Genomic DNA, 16825 nt, shown 5'->3' with positions numbered 1-16825 from the left:
TCTCAAGCTCGCCAGGATATATCGTATCGACATAAGAATGAAAATTACCATTGTCAATTGACATTACATGTACGTTGTCGATATATCTAATTGATGAGTTGAAGGCTACAGCAAGTGTTTTCTTCTTTCCACGCATAAGATTTTGGACAAATTCTGCTTCATATGAATACAAAAATAGGTCTGTTAACAACAGGGCGCAATTGATACCCATGGGATTTCCAATAGATTGTTGGAAGACCTGGCCCCAAGACCATAAACTGAGAACAGACTTAAGTGAAATAATTTTGATAATGAAACAAATTTGTTAAATATTATTTTAAATTGCACAATATCAAGCAAAATTGTTTAATTAAACTCAAAATATTAAAACTCAAAATTTTGACTGAAGTACATTCTCAGTTTACTAGTATGGTCTTTGGGCCTGCATGGTCTCCAAAACCACATAGATATTGTCTACCAGAAACTCAAGCATCTTTTTTATGTCAACCAGAGTACTTGTGTGTACAATCAGAATGTTTTTAACAAAACAATTTTGCAAATGACCATTGACAAGGTAAGTAAATTTAAGAGTTCCATTTTTATTTTAAAAAGCTGTCAATAAAATTAGCTGTCAATGATTTCAAAAAGCCTGGACTTTAATTTATCGTTGGATAATGGTTGTGTATATAAAGTTGATAAGTCGTAAGTTTTTAAGCTGTTGATTTTGGTGAAATCTCGTGATTTCAAATTTTCCAAAAGCTCATTGGAATTTTTAAGTATCCACATCTGATTTACACCACTTCTTGAATATATTGTTGCACAGTACTCTAGAAGTTTCTCCTTCACTACTGTTAATATCTTAGTGAAGAGTAAAGAAAGAGGCTTGGTTGAACAATTACTGGAACCTGCTTTGTAACTTTGTTTGTAATGATTCTTAGGAAGTTTCGGAATCCAATATAAATATGGTATTTCAAATTCATTTTGTTTATTTGGGATATTTAAAATACTGTATTCAAAACTGACACATGATTTTCCTTAGAAAGAGGACTATGAGTATAATTTGGATTACCATTTATAGAATTAAATCAGAATGTAAATGAGGCACCTGGGGAGATAAACGATTTACAGAAATGGAAATAAAAGTTGAAAATATTAATTGAGCACGAAGACACACATAAGTACAATAAAACTTTTTCACTTTTCAAAAACTCGAAAAAATTAGTGAGGCATTTGCCTCACTTGCCTCAATGGTAGTTACGGCCTTGTACAATTGTAGGATATACAAGGTGTAGTCTTTAACTTGAAATATGGTGGAATACAAGCTAGACTGGACCCTTTTGTGATTAAGAATATTATTTATATTAACAGTGTCAATTCCTTTGTCGGCATATTAAAGTTTAAGAAAAAAAAGGATTGTTTTAGCTGCATTTTCTTCTGTGAAACATGGGGATTTAAAAGCTTATGATTTGCAATATCACTATCCACAGATCCTAGCCTATATTCTGGTGTGAAGGAATCAAAAAATGGACTTTCCATGACCTTTTCAAGAAGACTTTTTAAAAGTTTCAAAGGGACAGAGTAAAGCTTGTGTGGATTTGATGTAGACCCAACTTTGAAAACTGTTGAAAAGTTTCTTAGAAACTGAGCTAAATGCTGGATGAAAAAAAATGAGGTCATAGGAATTCCAAGGTCAATTTTCTTACAGCTGAATTATAGCTCAACCAATATTTATCAGTGATTAAAACTGGATAAATATCTCTTTAACAGTTTCTTTGAAACTGAGCTCAATGCCTAAACATATTGTGACAGACAGCAGGAAGGGTGGAAGAAGTATGAGAAACAATCTAATGGTAACACTTTCTTTTAATTTTATAATTATTAGATCTGTGCCAACTGAAACATTCACACTCTCATTCTTATGAAAAATAACATGACATTGTCTTCCTGTACAAAAATAATATGGTCTACATATTTAATATCAAGTTACCATTAAACAAAGGCCTTTTTAAATACTTTCCATGTCACAAAACATTTAAAGTATTTACGTAGACACATAACAAAATAATAACAAAGCAAAAAGGTAAACCAAGGACATATTTTTAAAAATATATATAATTTGATCAATTAAATGCAGATTTTAACAGACAGTAATGTTATCTTGATTTTCCTCAAGGCTAAACATGTTAATTTATTATCATTTTATTATCATATTTAACCAAAAATAAAAAAAATTTCTAGTGATACCATATAACATTCAAAATAAAAAATATAAAATAAAATCTCAAAAAAGTGTTCTCTTGAGAAGTTTATATCCTTATATTTATTTTAGCATTTAACATAATGCTTTTGTTCAATAAAAGTGATCTTTTTATATACATGATTTGAACATTTTATCAATAAATCTTGGAGATTTCTTTGAAATGCTAAAAATATCAAATAAGTAATTATATGTACCAAGTACTTATGTTGCATCAAATGTAAAAAAAAAATACAGCTGTATTTTTTGCAAGACTGTGCAGAGATAAAAATAGCTAGGCACAGATTAAAATCAAAATACAACCAATATAAAAATTAGAATGGAGAAGAAATGAGCTTTTCTGGGTTGTTAAGATAGTAGACATCTTGATTCTTTATATATTCTTGTTGTCATCAAAGTAAGAATGTGGATCATAAAATATACTTAGAGTGTTAAATCTCCACATCTGTCAGTCATTATAGTAAAGTTTGAGGTAGGCAAGCTTTCTGTGGTATTTCCTTTCTTCTTTTGTACTGTATAACTATAAAAAAAAAACACAAAACATTCAATGAGCTGAAATGTCTTAATAGCATATTTTTATAACAGAAATTTAATATAGTATAATTGATATGTTTTTCTGTTTTCTGTTCTATTGTATATATGTACTTTGTATTGATATTAGTAATAACCAACCTTCTTTGAATTCTATCCTATTGTACTTGTACTGATATTTCTTAGAGATGTAGTAATAACTTACCTTTTCTGTATTCTGTCCTATTGTACTTTGTACTGATATTTCAGGGAGATATACTGGGGAGCCACCAAAGGATTGGTGCCACTGAACTTTGCGGTTCCGTGGAACTTGATGCTCATATGTTCCAGGACTATACAAAAAGAAAAACCTGGTCATGATCTTTATGAAAAAAAAAAAACAAGTACATGTATTAATCTAAAGATTTTGCATTAGATTACAATAAAAGACCCAATATTTCAACATAAGCTTCAAGGTCCATATACTTTGAAAATGTAAAAGTGATAATAAATAACTGTAGGTCAGTCTAGTATTACCATTTGTTCTAAAACGAAATAATTTTAATTTGTAAGACAGTTTGACAAAAAGATTATTTTAACTTCCTAAACCAAATGGTGTTAAATCATGATTTTTATACCAGTAAGTTTCACGCCTTTATAAAGATGCATGATGATCTTTTATCAAATAGCATATATGCAGGTAATCATAGGTCTGAATTTGAAACAAATTGGTTATTTTCATCTACTAATTGTTTCATATATGTATGCCTGTCTTTTTATACAACAAAAGCATAGTCTGACAGTGACTGTATTTTATCAGAATGACATTGTAAAAATGTATTAACATACCCCGGTAAAACATCCACAATGTCTCTCTTATAAATGGGGAATCTGTCAGCACCAACTAGAAATGGTTTCTGATCCGTCTCAAATTCCTTAAGATTAGAATTCTGCTGCTGATATTCTGTAGGACATGGCGTTTCAAACTGAAAAATAAAATACAGTCATTTTATCACTGGATTATGGTTAATCCATTCCATGGGAACTAGTTCCAAATTTCTTATTTGATATTGATTGGTAATTTAGATAAAGTTAAACTTTTAAATTTTGGAATTTCAATCATATGCTTCTCTAAATCTTTTTTTTTTTTGGCTTGATTGAGGAAAATATATCACTGATGTGACCTTTGGAAATTTATGGTAACTTTGAATTTAAATTCTCTGTTCACTATCTTTATATACAATTGTTAAGGAGGCCAAATTTCAATTTTTTACCAAAGTTTAACCTGTCGACAGAAAGATTGAAAAACAAAAAGGGAGGCAAACTGCACACAATGACTCGTGTCCTGATCTTCATAGGCCATAAAAGAATCTAGAAGAGTTTGGACATTTCACAATTTACCAATGAAACTCACCACTACTGTTCTAGGAAATCTCCGTGAAGTTCTTGCTCCCAGTGTATACCCCTTTGTGCTGTTAATGTTGTGCTCAATCTGGTACATGAAGCTGGTTTTCTAATAATAAATCAGAAAGACATTCCATATAAGTGAAATTTTAGCGAGACGCAAATTTAGCGATTTCTACCTAAAATCTGGTATTTTAATTATTTTTCTCGAGAAGTAATTTTAGTGATTTCAAAATGTTAATTAAAGAAGCTATTACAAATAAAACACAATTAATTTTTAGCGATATTCAATTTTAGCGATGTCAGCACCCTCGCTAATAATGCCAAAATTAAATCCTCGCAAAAAATTCTACTTATACGGTATATCATTTACATGTTGATTGAAAAGATAAATCATAATAATTTTTTTTCAGAATCTTGTCTGAACCAATAAATATGCTAGCTGATATATTCAAAATAATTTATATACAGTTGAGAATATTTATACAGATTCTGTATTGACATGAACCATTTCCTTTTCTTGTAATGGAGAGGGGAGGGGGGCTTTATTTTGATATCAGAAGCATATTCAATGTACATTTAACTGCAGTATACAATGTCATAAGACATGCACTTCAAAATTAATCAATTTTGAAACCACCTGTCAGTGAACAAGATTGAAATGAACTGATATTTTCCAAACTTTCTAATTTGATTTAAAAAAAAACCTATTATTTGAAAAAAATACACCTATGTAAGATACTTACATCCTCATTTTCATAACAGCCAGGCCCCCTGTGTGGTGCTCCTCGTAAAGGTACTATCTCATTCCCAAATCTGTTTGGAGGCATTTTAACAGGGAAGAGCTCCCTGTCCATAGTGGTCATGAAAGAAACCTTTTGTTTCTTTTCCACTGCAAAAAATTATCAAAAGTCATATGCAGGTGTATTTAAACTATATTTATTAAAAATAAAGATAACTTTGTTTGGTTAAACTTCATATTACTGGGTTAAAATTTAATTTACTTGCTATAAGAAACATTTCAATTGCAGTTCCATGTGTAAAGTGACAGTAAGTGTTTAAATGTAAAACTTTGGCTTACTCTTTTAATCTGCACTATCTAAAGAAATGTTTTTGTTTTTATGGGAAATTTGTTCATCATTTTGAAAATATTCAGAATGTTTTGTAATTTTTTTTTTTTGGAGGGGAGAAATTGCATGATTGTAATTTTTTGTTTTGTTGTGTCAATGAACGAGATAAAAGAACATCAGAGAAAAAAAAACTTACTCATGAATGACTGGAAGTAATGTGTAAATGGCTAGAGGAAATGCGGACTGATACATTAAACTTGCCATCTTACGGACATCTAACTTGCTCTATAGAATGATTATCCTCATATAATACCGGACAATAAATAATTTGCAAGAAAATTACTCACCCTCCATCCTGTTGTAAATGTGCTCACAACAACAAAAATATGTTTAACAAACTTTTCTAAAAAATACTATTTTTTTCTTGTATGCGTCGATGTTGCTATGACCTATGCGCAAGCGTAAGCGTTAAACTTCCGGATCCGATAAATCACCGGCGAAGGAAAAGTAGAAGAGGTGAGCACCTGAAGAAAAGAACGGGAAAATGAACTAACGTTTACAGAAACCATGAAACCCGTGTCATAGAAGTCAGAAGGTAATGTAGAAGATGAACTAACAAGAGAAATCTACAATAACAATTGCTGTAAGTTGTTTTATTTATTAAACAAGTTCTGACTTCACAAGGCACAACGCAGTAAGTGCCTCTCAGTCTCTCTCGTGTGTGTGAAAGTCTCCCGAAGTGATCTTAAGTTGACTATATAATATTTTGACATCCTTTGTTTTTTTTAGTGTATTGTTTGCAAGACAGGGATTATTTAATTATTTTATTTGGTGTCTGTGAATAATAGGCCCATAAGAAAAAATAATATGGGTTGTAGCAATTTTATTGCTTTCTATTTGTTTAGTATCCATCATTTATTTAAGCAGGAATCTCAGATAAACCAGGATGGCAGCAAGGTCAGAGGAAGTGCTGCTCATTGTTAACAATGTCCGCAACAAGAAGACGGATGGGACGTTATACATGATGGGCGAGAGAATGGGATGGATGCAGGGCAGCAAAAGCACATTCTCCATCAGCTATATGTATGCCGACATTAAAGGTCAGTAGCTTTTATACTCCATCTGACAGCTCTATGTACGCTGACATTAAAGGTCAATAGTAGGGGTGGGACGATATACCGATACACCGATACATACCGATATTTTTCCTTCAAGATACGGTTTACGATACAAGCATTCAAATATCGGTACGAAACGATACACGAACGACCCATCCAAAAATTGAAAATGAAAGTACCTGTCCTTTGAAAATGATTTACGAAGTGAAGAGATCATTTTGATATTGAAGACACACTTTAGAACTAATAAGTCGTTGATTAAGGGTAAAACGTTTTCACTTTTAAGCAGGCTATTCAGTATGAAATGCGTTCTATACACAGAAAATATCGTTTCCAGTACATTTGATATTATAAATTGTTAATCTATCTCGTACTTTTTTTGTAATCTCAACTTGGCGACACACTTTCAGCAATGATTTAATAATAATGTAAATATGATCGATGTTTTTAAATGAATTTTAGTAGAAATACACAACTATTTGTAAACAAATTCTGTAATAATAGTATGTACATGTATCATGTTTTGTAGAGTTTTATTGAAATTGATGAACTTCAAGTATTAATTTCAAAGCAAAGTTAACATGATTTGATGTAGAATAATTTGTTGATTTAATGTCTATAAAATACTTATTATTTGGAATAGTTTTATAATTTATCATAATATCAGAAGAGACCTGGATACGTAGGCAAGATGTGTGTATCGTCCCACCCCTAGTCAATAGATTTTATGTTACCTGCTGATTGTCTATTAAAGGAGGAAAAATGATTAAAAGGTTCGAAATGTTATATTTTCATCAAAAATAACAATAGCAGATACATTTGAAAGTAATGATACATATTTGCGTTTATTTTTGGGGGAAAAAATCAAGTTAAAATCAGAAAATCATCAGAAGAGACCTGGGAGGAAGATCCTAATTTTTTTTTGTATAGAAAAGCCTTATAATAATCATGTATTTTATTGTGAAATTGTCATTTTAGCCCAGAAAATTTCTCCCGACTCTAAAGAGAAGGTTCAGTTACAGTTGGTTCTACATGATGGAGGGGCCAACACATTTCACTTCATCAACCCTAAGGGACGGGCAGCAGCTATTGCTGACCGAGACAGTGTAAAGGACCTCCTACAACAGCTGATACCAAAATTCCGACGGAAACTCAGCAGTGAATTGGAGGAGAAAAACAGGTCAATATAAACGAGTAGATCTTAAATTAAAATTGGATCTCAATGGTTCTCTTAAGTTTATAGAATCCATAACTATTTATTTATGGAAAATAAACTTAAGAAAGTCCAGAATATTTTTATCACCCGCCAGCACTTTTATCATGAAATATTATTTTTGTTCAAGGCTTTAAAAAGTTAAATTTTCAATTTTGCACAACCAAAACATACAGTCACATCTTAAAAGAAAAACTGGAATTAGATTCTGCAGCAGGAAGCATCTTCTGATACATGCTAGCCAAACTTTTGTCTTATGATCTGTAACAATTGAAAACTGATGGTTAATTCATTCCAGTAAAGGTTAATAGCAAACAAAATGTATGAAATGTAAGATCTTGTTCAAGAACAAAGTTCAATTTGTACAACTTGTCTTGAATCTTGTTTACACAGGATGCTGCAGGATAACCCTGAGTTATTCCAGTTGTACAAAGACCTGGTAGTAACTGGAGTCATCACAGCTGATGAATTCTGGGCCTCAAGGGTAAATTTTTTTTCTCATAAATTAAAAACTTTAAGGGTTGAGACTTTAAAATTAAGAGTTAAACTCTACTACATGATATCGTTAAGGCTAAAGCCTTGTAACATACCTGTCAACATGGCCAAAATTTTTCGGGGGAGAAAACGCGCGACGACCTTTTGCAAATACAAAAAGTCGTTCATTTTACTGTTTAATAGAAAAAAATAAACAACTTACAAGATAAAACTTTATTATTAATATTAACATTATCAATAATTCATAAAATTTACTGTTTATTCATACATTGTTTAGAAACTTGTGCAATGTGATTTAATTTTGAAATCATAAAAATTTATGTTCACTATACATGCTATATATTCTGTCTGTCCATAAGACCATCATTTATATAATATTCATGGCAAGTGTCATAGTTCAACTTGGCAATTAGAAAAATTAATAAGGTTCTGCAGACAGTCCAAGTTTTCAGCTTTTAATAGATGGATGAATGGATTTTCTCATTAAGTCTACATGAGTTGTGTCCTGGATTTAAAGATCTGAAATTGAAATAAATGTCAAAATTTCATGCTTATATTCTTAAAATAATGTGTAATCTAGTATGAATGAAATAATTGACCCTGTATTTTTTTTTCCTTTTAATCTCATAACATATATCAGAATTTTTAAATATAAAACTTTTTTAATTAGTAATGTTCTAATGTGCTAATTTTATATTTTAATTCAGAAATGTATTACCCTGTTTAGCTTTAAAGAAGTCTTCTAAAGACACTGACTGTCTTGTTGCTCTGTAGTTCCAGGGGCTGTTATATGCTGATGTTGATGCAGGATTTACTAAGAGATTGAATCTCAAAATCTGTGGGGAAATCTTCAGACTCTTCATTTATATTAGCTTCCATGAAATTGTTTCCCTCTCCTTGTTAAATTAATAATAGAGTACTGTAGCTACATCTTTCCTGATCACTGTATTGTTTATGGAGAAATAGTTTTGTCTTAGACACTTGTAAACTTATTTGCAGCAAAGTGTCAAGTATGTTATTTACCATCATGTTCTGTAAAAATTTTCACATTGGCATCTCTGTCTTTGATAATATACACTTTTAATGAGAACAAGGAGCAATTACAACTGCAATTACATCTGCTAGCACAGTTGACACCTTGTTGATTACCTGTTATCAGTGGCAATAAACAGATTAGCTATCGGTAAACACTGCATGTCCTCCATTTTTGTGTTGACTAATCGGTATTTTACGAACCCAAGTAGGTAAAAAATCCGGATTTTTTCAAAATCGGTAGAAACGGCAGTTTAAAAAAAAATCGGTAGACAGTCGGTAGGGATGCTTAAAAATCGGTAGACTCCCGATAAATTCGGGAGAGTTGACAGGTATGTTGTAAGCAGTATAATTTTTTAAATTAACTTTATGTCCTCAGTGATAAATGATTTAAAAACTTCTATAAGAATTCTAGATCTTGTTTTGTGATATTTTAACAGAAGAGTTTTTATTCAACATTTTACTCTGCTATTGTTAAGCCCTATCTTTATAATTATATTATCTTTACTCTGATTGGTCTTATATTGGCTAATTACAATCTGTGCCAAAACCAGCAGCATATGAATCCAGTTTGACTCTGAATACTTCCTTTGAGAGTCCTGTGTTATCCTTCATGTTCATCTTGTCTCATTTTAGAAAAACCAAAGCAATACAAAACCAGAGAAGTCACAGAGCGTTGGAGTATCAGCAGCTTTCTTGGTAGAAATTTTACATCAGTTTCTTAAATAGGCACATTATTCTGACTCAGATTTTTTAATTGCCACTAAGAATGTATACCATCTTACATCAATTTTCAGATTTATTTTATCAGTCTGACTTAAATTCGGAATATTGCAGCTTTGATATAGATCTAGAATGCAGATGAATTTATCTTAGATATGATTATTCTGATCTGATTTGTTCACTTTGATTAATATGTAAAGACATCTGTTCTTTTATCTAAATACCTGGTACATAAATACATGTATCCTAGTTTAGTTCCAGATTTGACAAAAGAAGGAGGAAAATGGTAATATTACAAGTATAATATGAATAGTTTAATTTTGTTTGAAATATAACTTTAACCCTTTGTTTACTTGTATAGGCTGATATAAAGCCTCAGACAGATGGATGTAATGGATTAAAATACAACCTGACAGCAGACATCATTGAGTCTATTTTCCGAACCTATCCCATGGGTAAGATAACAAACAAACATTGTCTAGTCTATTTCCTGAACCTATCCCATGGGTAAGATAACAAACAAACATTGTCTAGTCTATTTCTGGAACCTATCCCATGGGTAAGATAACAAACAAACATTGTCTAGTCTATTTCCTTAACCTATCCCATGGGTAAGATAACAAACAAACATTGTCTAGTCTATTTCGAACCTATCCCATGGGTAAGATAACAAACATTGTCTAGTCTATTTCCTGAACCTATCCCATGGGTAAGATAACAAACAAACATTGTCTAGTCTATTTCCTGAACCTATCCCATGGGTAAGATAACAAACAAACGTTGTCTAGTCTATTTCCTGAACCTATCCCATGGGTAAGATAACAAACAAACATTGTCTAGTCTATTTCCTTAACCTATCCCATGGGTAAGATAACAAACATTGTCTAGTCTATTTCGAACCTATCCCATGGGTAAGATAACAAACAAACATTGTCTAGTCTATTTCCTGAACCTATCCCATGGGTAAGATAACAAACATTGTCTAGTCTATTTCCTGAACCTATCCCATGGGTAAGATACATGTAAACGAAATAAAAGTAATGCAAAGCTGAAAAATCTGAATTTATATACTTATTTTATGTTTTTCAACAGTGAAGAAGAAGCATGCAGAGCATGTTCCACATGACATGACGGAGAGTGAGTTCTGGACGAGGTTTTTCCAGTCCCATTACTTCCACAGAGATCGGACCGTGATGGGAACAAAAGATGTATTCTCAGATTGTGCCAAAAGTGATGAAAAAGGTTGGTGATAAAATTATCAAAAATGTATGAATTTTGCTGAGAAAATGTTAACATGAAACTTATGTCATGCATAATGTTTATAACATTTTGATATCTCATGGTGTCCACGTTTGAAAATTTGTTTTTATTTCAGACATGAAAGAAGAGATTTCTGTGAAAATGTCCGACCCCTTCCTGGATCTCACTAAAATCTCAGACTCCTCTGTTCACGAGGTACGTAAGGTGCCATTGTAATTCTGCACAGTGACTTTTATTGGGCTTGTCTTACTAGTAAGATCTTTTATTGAGTTTTATAATTCCAGGATTATCGAGGACAAACAGAAGACACACGGATCAGTAGTAATGTAACGAACGGAACCATGATTCGTAGATTTAATCATCACTCAACAATGGTGCTAAAGGCTTGTACAAAAGTCTCACAAAGCGCTCTGAACTCTAATCAGAAAGACCATGCTTCACAGCAGAGCAATACTCAAAATGGCAGTGATGCTCCCAAGGTGAATGGGGTGGCCAGAGAAGACTCCGAGCCAGGTACCAGTAAAGACTACTGGGAACCAGCTGTGAAAAAACAAAGACTTCAGGAAAAAATTCACATGGATGATCTGAGAGATACAAACAGTAAAAAGAATGTGAATCTCCAGTTACACAAGATGGAGGGCTATTTACATGGGCCGACACCCGTCACTCTGTCCCGATATACAACTAGTGAAGATCTTGTTCAAGCATCAGAGTCAGTGATGCGTGACGTTGAATACTGGTCACCTGATCTCTCAAATGTAGGTCACTGTATGTAATTGTAGGAAAAGTCAATCATCAATGCAAATGATTGACTGAATGTTTAATTAGATATTTAAATTTTTTGTGAAAATTTAAAATGAAAGTGATATGATGTTTTTAATTAGTGATATGATTGTGGATGCTAACATTGTATATAGATGGAGATCTTTTATGGTCATTTTAAAATTTGGCATGTACTCATTATTTCATTGCTTTGTGAAATAGTACATATCAAGCCCTTACATTGTGACTATCTGAAGATGAGGTGTTATTTATTATTCAGGTACTTCAGGGGTCCCGGGCCATTGTAATACTCAGTGAATTGTCACCAGGAGGGGCATTAATGAAAGGAACAAGTCATCAACAGCTTAATCGTGAGTATCAAAGTCTTGATCCTATTTTGGAATATTGAGGCATGATTGGTCATGTAGCTTTTTCCCAATCAAAAAACGTTTAAATGAAGTGATGTAAAATTTTGCTCAATTCTTAACTGCACATGGTGATGGGCGCAGGTCGCTAATCAAATAAAAGTATCATTTTCTTCTGACTCATTCTGATCCCGATTGTCGACAGAGATAGTCCCACAAGATGTTCAGGAGGAAGTGAAGGCTAACTACAGCGCTCTGCTGGAGCTACTCCGACATTTCTGGACCTGTTTTCCTGTGTCATCTAAATCACTGGAGGAAAAGGTAGGGGATACATAGGCCATTTATCCAAGCACACTAAATGCTAAGTGTGCCTCTTCTACAGAGCTTACCCAAGGATGGTCAGAAGATTTTCATTGCATATTTCAGTAGAAATCTTATTACCGGTAAAGTTTTACAAGTGTTTTGAGTTTTAAAATGGTGCATTTTCTGCCATGAATATATTGAACTGTGTACATGTATTTCATCAATATAAATTTTCCACTTTGTTTTGTACCTCTTCAAACTGCTGGATGATCAGTATTTTCTTTGGTAAAAATGGCACATTACATGGTTTCCTATTCTGTATGTACCAGTATATGTACATGTATGTGCTTATCAGACTTCTGAGATACATTAGGTATAATCATTGCATAAAGATCTAGCCATCCATTACACACAGAAATTAAGAGAAATCCCAAGCATTTACAATTTATATGCACATAAATGTATTGAATTTTATATTTGTTCGAAATCAAGTATATGATTTATAAAAGACATTCACAATTTTTCTCTATCTGTAAATCTACCTAGGTTTTTTTTTTGCCATGTCCTTATGAAATTATTTTTAAAATAAATACATAAATTTATTTTTCTTTGCGCTGAAGGTTATACGAATGAAGTCTACACTAGAGAGGTTTCAAATGGCAAAGCTTATTCCCCTAAAGGAACGACTTCAGGAGTACCACTACACACTCAATGTAAGTCTAACTTTCTAATATGTATTTCCCATTCAGGAAGATCATTACACATTCCAAGTACTGATAGGTCTTCTTGTTTCCTACTTATAGATGTATTACTTTTTTAGGTCACCTGAGTAAACTCAGGTGACCTATTGCTATCCGTTTTCGTCCGTCGTCGTCCGTCGTGTGTCGTGTGTTGTGTGTCGTGTGTCGTGTGTTAACATTTGAACATTTTCAGCTTCTTCTCTGCAACCACTGAACCAATTCAACCAAATTTGGCACAAAGCATCTATGGGTGAAGGGGAACAAAAATTGTGAATTTCATGATCCCTGCCCCCCTGGGGTGAGGGGTGGGGCCAAAACCACTAAAATTAATGCAATCTTTAAAAATCTTCTTCTTTACTCCTGGACATCAAGCAGTCAAACTATTTGCATGATTGTAATCAGCATTGAGTCCTCTACCAAAATTGTGAAATTCATGGCCCTGGGGTCAGGGGTTCTAGTGCTAGGGCAGGGCTAAATAAGTATATAGTGAAAATGCATTATTTCTTTGAAAATCTTCTTCTCTGCTCCTGTGTATTAAATAAACCAACTAAGTACATGGTTATAATGAGCAAGATTGCCTTACAAAATTATGAATTTTATGGCCCCAGGGTCAGGGGTTCTGGTGTTAGGGTGGGGCTCTATTGATTATATAGTAAAAATACATGATTTCTTTGAAAATCTTCTTCTCTGCCCCTGTGTATTAAATAAACCAAGTAAGTAAATAATTATGATGAGCAAGAGTGCCTCTACCAAAATTGTGAATTTTATGGCCCCAGGGTCAAGGGTTATGGTGTTGGGGGGGGGGGGGGGGGGATCAGTATTTTCTCATATGGTGAAAATACATGAATTCTTTGAAAATCTTCTTCTCTGCTTCTGAGTATTAAATAAACTAAGTACATAGTTATGATGAGTAAGAGTGCCTCTACAAAAATTGTGAATTTTATGGCCCCAGCGTCAGTGGTTCTGGTAGGGGGGGGGGGGGTTTATTGATTATATAGTGAAAATACATGAATTCTTTGAAAATCTTCTTCTCTGCTCCTAGGTATTAAATACAGTAAGTGCATAGTTATGATGAGCAAGAATGCCTCTTCTAAAATTATGAATTTACCCCAGGGTCTGTATATGCACAGGGTGGGGCTGTATTGAATTTTATGAAAATACATTGTACATTAAATCAAATTTATGTCTTTATGAAAGATGACTACCTATATAGTTATGATGAACAATTTTTCTCAGAATTGTAATTTCAAGGCCCCAGGTTTGGGGTGGGGGCTTTTTATATACTGAAAATGAATTAATTGTTTGAAATTATCCTTTGTATTTATAAAACATTTATTTACTTTTTGATAGGCAATTTTAAGGGTGCCTTTTAAAAATTTGTGCAACCTAGGGTCAGGGGTTTATGTGAGAGTGTTAGGGGCACTAGAGATTGATTAATATTACTGATTAGTTGGAGTTCTTATTCCACTACCCTGCTTATGGGTATTCAATAACCAAGCTACAACTGCTAAGTTTATTGTTATGATGATCAATTTTTAAAATTGTAATGCCATATAGCATCTGGCTTAAAACATGAATCAAATTCAATACACTGTAACTGGATAGTTGTTGCATAATGCTCAGGTGACCTATAAGGCCCGTGTATTACTTTTTTTTTAGTACAGTATAATCATGGAACACTCAGTAAAGGTCCTAATCTTGTGAAAAGGCATTCATTCATGAATATTATCCAACACTACCTGTGATTAATTTGTACTATTCACCATAAAGATGTCATTTTCCTATCTAGGGGAAACACAATTCTTCTAAAAGGAACATCACTAAACACCAAGCTTATGTTTTTATTTCCTAATTCAAACTTCTCAACTTTTTTCTGTTGTAATGACAGTAACAGATTACAATGATAATTTTGTTCCACAGCTGACTGGTCATATGGAGGAACTACTGGCCACAGCTAACAGGAAGTTTGATATGTGGCAGTCCAGGAAGTCCACAGCCAAGAGGTGAAAGGTCAGTCCATCCGATTCTGGAAGCATAATCCCATTGTGGACAATCAAGGCATTTGTCTGTGATTTCCCAGTTTATGTGCAGGATATTTTTCATAACTCATATATTTTTTTGTCCCAGGTGTTTGTTATTTAATAAGGTTCACATCTATCATGCAATAAATTGCTACTTCCAGATGGGATTGTGTTATTTTATTTTAAGCTCTGCTGGTTAAAGACCAGAAGAACTTATGCAATAGTAAGGTGTCCTTTGTCCATCTGTCTAGAAATTCAAATTTCTACTCAGTAGTTCAAATTTCTACTCCTACTGATTTTAATACCGTATAAGCAAGAATTTTTGGCAAGGATTTAATTTTGGCATTATTGGCGAGGGTGCTTAGATCGCTAAAATTGAATATTGCTAAAAATTAATTGCGTTTTATTTGCAATTGCTTCTTAGTTGAACATTTTAAAATCGCTTAAATTACTTCTCGCTAAAATTAAATACCAGATTTAAAGGTCAAATAGCTTAATTTGCATCTTTCTAAAATTTCTACTTATACGGTATAACTTGGCACACAAGTTGTCCCCCCCTTTTGCGAAAGCGAGGGGACATTAAATCTCAATCGTCTTGTCTGTCAGTCTGTCTGTCCGTCACAAAAACTTAAACCTTGCCCATAACTTTTGATTTAGTGGAGCTACGATTTTCATATTTCACGTGTGTATTCCTTATGACAATACCTTTCTTTGGGCACCACCAAATGTGACCTTTTGACCTTGACCTTGGAGTTTGACCCACTTTTACACAAAAATTCTAAACTTTTACTTTGACCATAACTTTTGAATGGTAGGTACTAGGACTTTCATATTTCACATATGACATATCATATTTCACATATGACATATGTTTTCTTTGTGACAAGATCTTTCATTGGATACCAACAACTTTGACCTTGGAGATTTCTGTACTTATGAAAAAAATTTAATCTTGACCATAACTTTTGAACGGTAAGGGCTAGGGCTTTTGTACTTCACATATGTAATCCTTGTGAGAAGACCTTTCATTGGATACCAAGAACTTTAACCCTTTGACCTTGACTTTGGAGTTGACCTACTTTTAAAAAACTTTAACCTTGGCCATAACTTTGGAATGGTTAGGGTTTTCATCCTTCACATATGTATTACTTGTGATAAGACCTTTCTTAGGAAACCAACAACTCAGACCCTTTCATCTTGGAGTTTAACCTATCTTTCAAAAATTTATACTCGACTTTAACTTTTGAACAGGTGGTGCTAGGGATTTTGTATTTCACAATCATATTTCTTGTGAGAAAAACCCTACTTTGGGTAATATAATAATATATTTAATTTGCATTTAAGAAAAGTTTGTTATGTTGCCATACGGGGTCATCAGTGCTTCACAAACACATCTTGTTCCTTATATTGAGAAGAAATAGGGCTTTCATACTTGACATGTGCATTACCTGTGACAAGATAATTCCGAGCATGCCATGATTTCTTACCCTTTGACCTTCATGATTGACCTTGTCTTTAAAAAAAATCAACTTCAATGATAATTTCTAAATAAATGACATATGATAGGGTGTTC

The 16825-nt window shown here is 32.9% G+C and overlaps 2 protein-coding genes and 1 long non-coding RNA gene across 5 annotated transcripts; 1 reads left to right on the top strand and 2 right to left on the bottom strand.

Moving 5' to 3' along the window:
• Window positions 1-2250: 2250 nt before the first annotated feature.
• On the bottom strand, window positions 2251-5653 carry LOC134255901 (ciliary microtubule-associated protein 3-like). Its single transcript, XM_062738500.1, has 6 exons — window positions 5568-5653; window positions 4897-5042; window positions 4161-4259; window positions 3596-3732; window positions 2973-3099; window positions 2251-2756 (listed from the first exon to the last, which is right to left on the bottom strand). The coding sequence occupies exons 1-6, from the start codon at window positions 5572-5574 to the stop codon at window positions 2685-2687; spliced, it is 588 nt and encodes a 195-aa protein (XP_062594484.1). The 5' UTR covers window positions 5575-5653; the 3' UTR covers window positions 2251-2684.
• Window positions 5654-5705: 52 nt separating this feature from the next.
• Window positions 5706-15414, top strand: LOC134255880 (general transcription factor IIH subunit 1-like). Of its 3 annotated transcripts, none has more exons than XM_062738472.1 (13): window positions 5706-5870; window positions 6148-6320; window positions 7317-7518; window positions 7945-8035; window positions 9715-9777; window positions 10163-10256; window positions 10894-11043; window positions 11177-11256; window positions 11346-11819; window positions 12104-12194; window positions 12394-12509; window positions 13112-13204; window positions 15152-15414. In XM_062738472.1, exons 2-13 carry the CDS (start codon window positions 6167-6169, stop codon window positions 15236-15238), a joined length of 1695 nt encoding a protein of 564 aa, XP_062594456.1. In that variant the 5' UTR covers window positions 5706-5870; window positions 6148-6166; the 3' UTR covers window positions 15239-15414. The 3 variants fall into 3 exon arrangements, with proteins under 3 accessions (XP_062594456.1, XP_062594463.1, XP_062594471.1); XM_062738479.1 differs by having other exon boundaries at window positions 6145-6320; XM_062738487.1 differs by lacking the exons at window positions 5706-5870; window positions 6148-6320 and adding an exon at window positions 6352-6372.
• LOC134255779 (uncharacterized) lies at window positions 8245-9053 on the bottom strand. The gene is made up of 2 exons (XR_009989624.1): window positions 8765-9053; window positions 8245-8565 (listed from the first exon to the last, which is right to left on the bottom strand). It is a non-coding gene; the product is annotated as an uncharacterized LOC134255779 (long non-coding RNA).
• Window positions 15415-16825: the final 1411 nt, after the last annotated feature.

The sequence above is a fragment of the Saccostrea cucullata genome, unplaced genomic scaffold (assembly GCF_032062105.1).
Source record: "Saccostrea cucullata isolate Sc308-1 unplaced genomic scaffold, CSIRO_AGI_Scuc_v1 ctg584, whole genome shotgun sequence".
Lineage (NCBI taxonomy): Eukaryota > Metazoa > Mollusca > Bivalvia > Ostreida > Ostreidae > Saccostrea > Saccostrea cuccullata.
The sequence above is the reverse complement of the archived record's forward strand: the minus strand, read 5'-3'. Positions and strand labels throughout refer to the sequence as shown.

Bases quoted from the DNA above. Each gene is read 5' to 3' on its own strand.
- LOC134255901 (XM_062738500.1), bottom strand. The intron at 3,733-4,160 runs GTGAGTTTCATT...TTTATTTTTCAG, and splicing joins GATTTCCTAGAACAGTAGTG to TTTGAAACGCCATGTCCTAC. The intron at 3,100-3,595 runs GTATGTTAATAC...CTTTTTGTATAG, and splicing joins ATTGTGGATGTTTTACCGGG to TCCTGGAACATATGAGCATC.
- LOC134255880 (XM_062738472.1), top strand. From the start codon at position 6,167: ATGGCAGCAAGGTCAGAGGAAGTGCTGCTCATTGTTAACAATGTCCGC. The intron at 7,519-7,944 runs GTCAATATAAAC...TTGTTTACACAG, and splicing joins GAATTGGAGGAGAAAAACAG to GATGCTGCAGGATAACCCTG. The intron at 9,778-10,162 runs GTAGAAATTTTA...TTACTTGTATAG, and splicing joins GAGTATCAGCAGCTTTCTTG to GCTGATATAAAGCCTCAGAC.